Source organism: Dipodomys ordii, unplaced genomic scaffold (assembly GCF_000151885.1).
Source record: "Dipodomys ordii isolate 6190 unplaced genomic scaffold, Dord_2.0 Scaffold29, whole genome shotgun sequence".
In the NCBI taxonomy this organism is placed as follows: Eukaryota; Metazoa; Chordata; class Mammalia; order Rodentia; family Heteromyidae; genus Dipodomys; species Dipodomys ordii.
In genome coordinates this window covers 2,470,254-2,477,336 of record NW_012267245.1, presented here as the reverse complement: position 1 = coordinate 2,477,336, position 7,083 = coordinate 2,470,254, and the positions used below count along the sequence as shown (strand labels likewise).

Below are 7,083 nucleotides of genomic sequence, written 5' to 3'. Positions count from 1 at the left end.
AGATCAAGAGTCTCATGGCCTTTCCTTCCCCAGGGTGGCTTTGAACCATGATCCTCAGATCTCAGCCTCCTGAGTAGCTAGGATGACAGGCGGGAGCCACTAACCTGTTTCTCTCTCTCTCTTTCTCTCTCCAGCTGTGTGTGTGTGAATTCTGGGCCTCCTATAAGCAGGGTCCTAGCCAGGACAGAGTCTCATCTCATTCTGTAGGCCACACACATTGTCTACGCTGGTACCCCATGCGCACACCCCTTCTCCTGCTTGTTATAGGAACCCCCTCTCAGGGCCACCCACTGGCTTTTCCCCAGCCTGTGTCACGAAGGACGGCCATAGTGAAGGCATCCAGGTCTGTGCTGGGCAGACATCTCCTCCTGCCCCTGACTCCACAAGACCTCAAAATTCTGTTTCCCCAAAACAGAATGGAGGGGTCTGATGGGTGCCAGCCCAGACTAAGCCAGCCCAGCCTGGAGGGCACGGGAGGAGGAGGCCTGAAAATCCCAGAGCCCATCCTAGAGATCAGGGGCGGGGGGGTGGAGTGGGGTGTGGAGACCCCATCTGAGGATCTGGGGGTTCCCTCAGACACCCCTGGGATATTCTACATGGCCGGGTCTCTACCACCCACCCAGCACTCTGTAACCAATTACTTTCGCGGTGTGAGGGGGGGGGTTCCCTGTTGAAGGGGACAGTATCTGCCCTTGTGTCTAAAGTGGAGCTTATATACCAGCTTTTTTTTGGGGGGGACTTAGAACCCCTAAACTGGGCCTCTGGCCCAGGACCTCAGGGCCTTGGAGAATAACCATCCTGCCCAGGATACAACGAAAACGAGACAGACGGACAAGCAGACAACGGGGTGCAAGGCGGCTCCCCATCACAGACAGACATGGAACCCCCTAAGTCGCGGGGGGAGGGGGAGGGCTCCACACAGGGGTACAGGGGGGAGGGGGGCAGGGGAAAAGGGGGAAGTCTTGGGGGAGCTGGCCCTGCGGGAGCTCCAGCAACCCCCCCGGAGAAGGGACAAAACCAGGGGGGACTTTTCTGGTTCCCGAAACATATGGATTGTTTTGTCTCGTCTTGAAAGTATTGCAGTCTAACTGATATGGCTTTAACTATTGGAAACGGACAGAGAAGACAGGCGGTGTATGTCTCTCTCTCGGAAATAAAAGCATAAATCCACTAAAATGGAAAACCTGCAGAATGCAAACGGGGGTGGGGGGGGAGGGGGAGCTGGTGGGATGGGGTGGGTTGGGAGGGGCGGAGCTTCAGAGGGAGGGGGAAAGAGGCAAGTTGCCCCTCCCTCCCTAGCCCCCAGCTTTGGGGATGGGCCCCGACTGGGGGGGGCGCGGGGCCCAACATGGCTTCCTGGGGGGCACTGCCTGGGTTGTGATCCCAGTGAAAAGTCTGAGGACCTCAGGCAGGAACTCCTCCCCCCGCCCCCCACCCAAGGGTGGGTAGATTCTAGGCCAAGAATAAGGTCTCCTGTTGGATGTGGCCCCCCTGGGACCAAACCTCTGGTTTGGGTTGGGGTGGGGGAGTCTTACCCGTGTTCTTTCTCTCTCTCTCTCTCTCTTGCCACGCATACACACATCTGTACACGCACACCATTTCTTTTTGGAAGTGAGGGAGTGGTCGGTCGTGGGGCTTGAACTCAGGGCCTGGGGGCTGTCCTTGAGCTCTTCTTGCTCGAGGACAGTGCTCTACCACTTTGAACCACAGCACCACTTCCAGCTTTCTGGCGATTTCCCTGGAGGTAAGAGTCTCATGGCCTTTCCTCCCCCCAGGCTGGCTTTGAACCACGATCCTCAGATCTCAGCCTCCTGAGTAGCTGGGATGTCCGGGGTGAGCCACCAAAGGCTGGCTTACACGGGCCGTTTTTTGTTCTTGTTTTTAAAGCTTACACACGTGCATGAGATGAATTTCCTATCTCACCTGGGAGGGCCCAACCTCCACCCAGAGACACCTGGTCTACCCCTCACCCTGATCTCTCATAGAGGCACGATGACTAACACACACACGCACAATCTCTAGACACGGCTCTCCCAACCACGACACAAGCTTTGGCCGCGTCAAATGGCAGCTGATGGGGTCTCTGCCACACGACCCCACAGCAGGCAGGCACTCACTTTCCCTTCTTCCCTTCTCCCACTCGCTCCTCCTTCTCTTTACCCCCCCCCATCCCCACCCCATTCTCACACAACTGGAAAGAGCAGGAAGTCCTGCCCATCAGATGGGCATGGTGATGAATGACAGTCCCTCCCCTTCCTCCCTGGGAGCCCTTGCTCTTGGCCAATAGGATTGAATGGACAGTTGCCATTTTAGCTTCTCCCCCTACGCCCCCCCCACCAACGGTAGGGTCCTCATTGAGGGGGGGACCACGGGGCCTTGGAAGCACATGGACAGAGCAGGATGGGGAAGAAGGGCTGTGTAGAATGGGGGCAGCTGGGCTTCCCCCATGGCAGAAGTCTGTCATGGGGAGAAGTCCATCACTGCCCGATGGCTCCAAGTGTTTTCTGGGGGGGGGGAATGGTGGGAGGGGAGGGGGGGAGGGGGTCCAAGGGACCCCTTGGCTGGGCAAATGTGGGCCTAGCCTGGCAGTGGGGTCCCAGGATCTTAGGGAGGTTGAAGGGGAAACAAGGGGTTACCCTGTCCTGGGGTTCTTCCATAGATGGATTAAGTTCCAGAGAGGACCCATTGGCTGCAGCCATGCCTCTCTGGGTGAGGTTTTGATTTTTTTTGGGGGGGGAAGGATGTGCTTCTGGGCTGGGGGGCGGGGGTTTGCCAGGGACAGGGAGGAGGAGGAGGAGGAGGAGGAGGAAGAAAAGGAAGAGGAAGGGGAGGGCCTCAGCCTACTCTCCAGACCCTAGCCCCGGGGACAGGCTGACCCTGAACCTCCCCCACTTTCTCAGAGCCAGGCCACTGGGTACCCCTGCCCTGACCTGGAGGCTCATGGGAATGTCAGAGGCCAAAGGTCAGCATGCTGGGCAGGACTGGAATGTGTCATTACTTTGGCTGGCTGGGACCAGGGGGGGGGTTTGCCCCCTTTGCCCCCACCCCCGGCAGTGGGGAGCAGTGAAGGAATGTATGGAGAGTTACCACACTGACATAGACCTTAGTTTTCTAGAAGGGGGAGGTGGGGTGTTGGGGGAGGGAGGACCCCAAGTATCGTGGACTCTGGGTCTAATGTCTGCCCCCCACCCCCAACCTTGCTGGAGACAAAGATGTCTTCCCTTTCCAAGCTATTTGGGAGTGGACTAGATTCTCCCAGGAATGAAAAGAGGGTACCAGAGGGGGGAGTGGTTGAGGAAAGGTAAGAGGGGGAGGAAACCCCTGGCCAGGGAAAGAGGGGGGGCGCAGAGGTCAACTGAGGCTTCCCCCTTCAGAACGGAGACTTAACTGAATTAAAAAAAAACCAACATAAGAGAAAATAAAATGAAGAAAGAAGAGAAAGAAGAAGGACAACAGAAAAGAAAAATTAGTCACAAAGTGGAATGGGGGTGGGGGTGGGGTTGGGGTGGTCCCCGTTACTTTTTGAACATGTCCTGAAGGGGCCCCGGCAGGTATTTGAGCACTGTGTCCAGGATGCTCTCCTCTTCCTCCTCCTCTTCATCCCCACAGCCTGCAGGGATGGCCTTCTTGGGCCGGGTCAGGCTACCCTCGCAAGGTTGTTCTAGAGCTGCCTTCTCCTCTGCCTCCTTCTCCTCCTTCTTCTTCAGCCCATACTGGGGAGGGAAAGGCAGAGAGAGGGAGACTATCAAGTGGGGGAGAGGGGCAAGGAGAGACGGAGAGACAGAGAAGCAGGCAAGGATGGTGTGATCCCCGAGGACTTTCTACATCCCTGGATCAACATTCACAGAAGATGACATCCATGGGTAAGCACCGGTGGCTTACATCTGTCACCCCAGCTACTTGGGAGGCTGAGATCTGAGGATCATGGTTCAAAGCCAGCCTGGGCAGGAAAAAGTCCATGAGACGCTTCTCTCCAATAAACCACTCAGAAAAAGGCCGGAGGTGGCGCCGTGGCTCAGGTGGTAGAGCGCATGCCTTGAGCCAAAGAAGCTCAGGGACAGCGTCTGAGCCCTGAGTTCAAGCCCAGGACTGGCCAAAAAAAAAAAGAGATTCTAAACATATGGGGGAAATTTTCAGTGTTTAGATCATTGAGGATTTCTAAAGGGTAAGAAGTTACTAGGGAAGCCAGGTACCAGGGTTGGGGAGGGGGACAAGGGATGGGGGAACGGAGGGGGGCATTCTGGCCTCTCTGAAGTTATCCTGGAAGGGAGGGGTGCCGGGGTTCAGCGGGGGCCATTTTGGCCTCTCTGGGGAAGCTGACCTTGTCTCGGATCTGCTGCCGGACCTTCTCGCGCTCGGCCTCCATGCGCGCATGCTTGGCCTTGCGCTCCTCTTCCTGCTGCCGGAGAGCCTCCTGCCTCTCCTCCTCTTTCTTCTGAGCATCCGGGTCCTTCTCCTCCTCACCCCCCAGCATCTTCCCCATGTCCTTGGTGGCCCCTGCGGGGAGGGGAGAGGAAAGGGGGGGAGTTGGGGAGAGAGGACCAGGAGGGTCAAGGTCCCCGATGGTGAAGAGGGTGGATGATTGGTCTGGGGGAGAGGTGGGACCCCTGGGGAGAAGTGGGGGGGTAGGGCTCACCCCCGAGGGCCTGCTTCATGACAAAGTCCATGCTGCCGATCTTGCGTTAGCGTTTCCTAGCACACGGCTGAATGTGCATGCAGCGTTCCCGGCTGGTCTGATTTGGGGGAGATGAGCCAACCTGCCAAACAAGAGTTGGGGTTCGGATGAGAAAGGCTTTGCTCAGAGAGGGTGGTAGAGTTGAGCACATGGTCCCACATTGGGAACCCCTACTTTGAGGCCAAGAAAGCAATAAGCTGGCAGGAAGGGAAGGGAGAAGAAAGGGGGTTGTTTCTTGGGGGGCCCAGGCATCTAGGGGCTGATGAACAGCTTCTGATCCCTATATTGCAAAAACAGAAAATAGTAATAATTTTGTGCAGGTCTTGAACTCAGGACCTGGGCGCTGTCCCTGAGCTTTTTGCTCAAGGCGAGTGCTCTACCACTTGTGCCACAGTGCCACTTCTGGCTTTTGTGTGTGTGTGTGTGTGTGTGTGTGTGTGTGTGATTCACTGGAGATAAGAGTCTCACAGTCTTTTCCTGCGCGGGCTGGCTTCGAACCATGATCCTCAGATCCCAGCCTCCTGAGTAGCTAAGAGGACAGGGGTGAGCCACCTGGCAGTCCCCAGACTTTAGAAATCAGAACACTGCAGCTTATGTGTGCAAGTGTGTGCATGTGCGTGCGTGTGGTTTATAGCTTAATATTGATTTTTATCTTGCATTTACCATGAGCACTGGTGATATTATAACCTCATAGGGGCTTAAAGTACCTAGCTAATGATATTCTTCCTGCTTTGCTCCCTAAGTCAGACATTCAGGGTTTTATTATATTTTTCTTCTTCTTCTGCCTCAGAAGATTTTCTCCAACTACAATCTGCATGGGAATTACAATATGCAAAATAAATGCAAATGAACTACTTCACTAGTTGTGGTGAGGGAACGAAGAGTAGAGAATTCAGAGACCCCCCCCCCCGTTGTTTCCTCTTGTCCCGCCTACCCACACCCTAATATCGCGACACTTCACAACTCCAATTCTTAGAGCTTTTCTACTCTAGCCATTCAGTTTCACTGTTGTTGTTTTTAAATGCCAGTCGTGGGGCTTGAACTCAGGGCTACCTGCTCTCTCCCTCAGCTCTTTGGCTCAACGCTAGTGTTCTACTCTTTGAGCCACAACTCCACCTTTGGCTTTTTTTTTTTTTTCGGTGGTTCACTGAAGATAAAAGGCTCATGGACTTGCCCCGCACTGGCTGGCCTCAAACCATGATCCTCAGATCTCAGCCTCCTGAGTAGCTGGGATGACAGGCGGGAGCCACCAGCACACGGCTCAGGCTCCCTTTGTATTCCTGTCTGAAAGAGCAGAGGAGGTTTAGAAAGAGCTCCTACTACCTTAGCTATGGCCGATCACTGCCTGGGACTTGGTTTATGCCAACAAAAAAAGAAAAAGAAAAAAAAAAAGGAACAAGTTTTCCAGGAACTCTAAGAAAACCCACCCTGATTGAGAAACCTCAGTTTGAAGGGTTCTCACTTCAGTCAAGATGTTTTTTTTTTTTTCCCCTTCAGTTGATTAAAGATCTTGGCGTTGGGAGTGTGTGGTTCACACCTGACATCCTAGTGACTCTGGAGGCTGAGATCTGAGGATTGTGGTTCGAGGCCAGCCAGTGCAGGAAAGGCCATGAGCCTTTTATCTCCAAATTAACCACCTCCAAACTCCCAGAAGCGGAGCTGCGGGGGTCAAGTGGTCAAGCACAAACGCTCAGGGACTGTGCCCAGGCCCTGAGTTCAAGCCCCAGCACTGGCACCAAGCCCTCCTAACCCCCCCCCAAAAAAAAAAACCCCACAAAAAACCTTAGAAGACTTTTTTCTTTCTAAGAACAGGAAATGAAGGAGATACTCATGGAGGGATTTCTTTTTCTTTTTTTCCTTCGGGAACTCTTTTGGGTGTCTACTCTGTGCTCAGGGAATCTCCAGGTGGCGAAGAAGATGGCGGGCTCTATTTTAAGATGCTGCTCACAGACGGAGCGAGACACCTGCACTTCGCTTTCAGCCGCATCCCCCCCCCCATTTGCATCTTAGCTTTGGCAAGCAATCCCTGGGACGAGGCGATCTTTCCCAGCGCTGGCTCTGGCTCCAACCTGCAGTATTTGAATAACTTCTCTCTCCCGCAACACGATGCATTCACACTCTTTCTCTTGGCTTGGGAGCTGTGTTCTTCAACCTCCTCTCTGGGCCAACTACCCTTTCCATGGGGAAACGCACCCATGGGCGGGGCTTCATTGACTTTGAACACACCTAGGCCTCTTTTAGTTGTGTTGGTTGTGGGACTTGAACTCAGGGCCCGGGCGCTGTCCCTGAGCTCTTCAGCTCAAGGTGAGCGCTCTACCCCTTGAGCCACAGCGCCACTTCCGGTTTGCTGGTGGTTCATGGGAGATCAGAGTCTCACAGACTTTCCTGCCCAGGCTGGCGTTGAACCA

At 54.6% G+C, this 7,083-nt stretch overlaps 1 protein-coding gene across 1 annotated transcript; it reads right to left on the bottom strand.

Annotated features, from left to right (window-relative positions):
* Window positions 1-3,514: 3,514 nt before the first annotated feature.
* Window positions 3,515-5,238, bottom strand: Cplx2 (complexin 2). Its single transcript, XM_013016050.1, has 4 exons — window positions 5,228-5,238; window positions 4,637-4,757; window positions 4,322-4,497; window positions 3,515-3,713 (listed from the first exon to the last, which is right to left on the bottom strand). The coding sequence occupies exons 2-4, from the start codon at window positions 4,665-4,667 to the stop codon at window positions 3,516-3,518; spliced, it is 405 nt and encodes a 134-aa protein (XP_012871504.1). The 5' UTR covers window positions 4,668-4,757; window positions 5,228-5,238; the 3' UTR covers window position 3,515.
* Between the last annotated feature and the right edge of the window lie 1,845 nt (window positions 5,239-7,083).

What these genes read in the sequence shown, in the direction of transcription:
- Cplx2 (XM_013016050.1), bottom strand. Translation starts at nt 4,667, where the DNA reads ATGGACTTTGTCATGAAGCAGGCCCTCGGGG. An exon ending in CATGAAGCAGGCCCTCGGGG is followed by an intron (nt 4,498 to 4,636) that starts GTGAGCCCTACC and finishes CCCTCCCCGCAG; the next exon opens with GGGCCACCAAGGACATGGGG. An exon ending in GGCAGCAGATCCGAGACAAG is followed by an intron (nt 3,714 to 4,321) that starts GTCAGCTTCCCC and finishes TTCCCTCCCCAG; the next exon opens with TATGGGCTGAAGAAGAAGGA.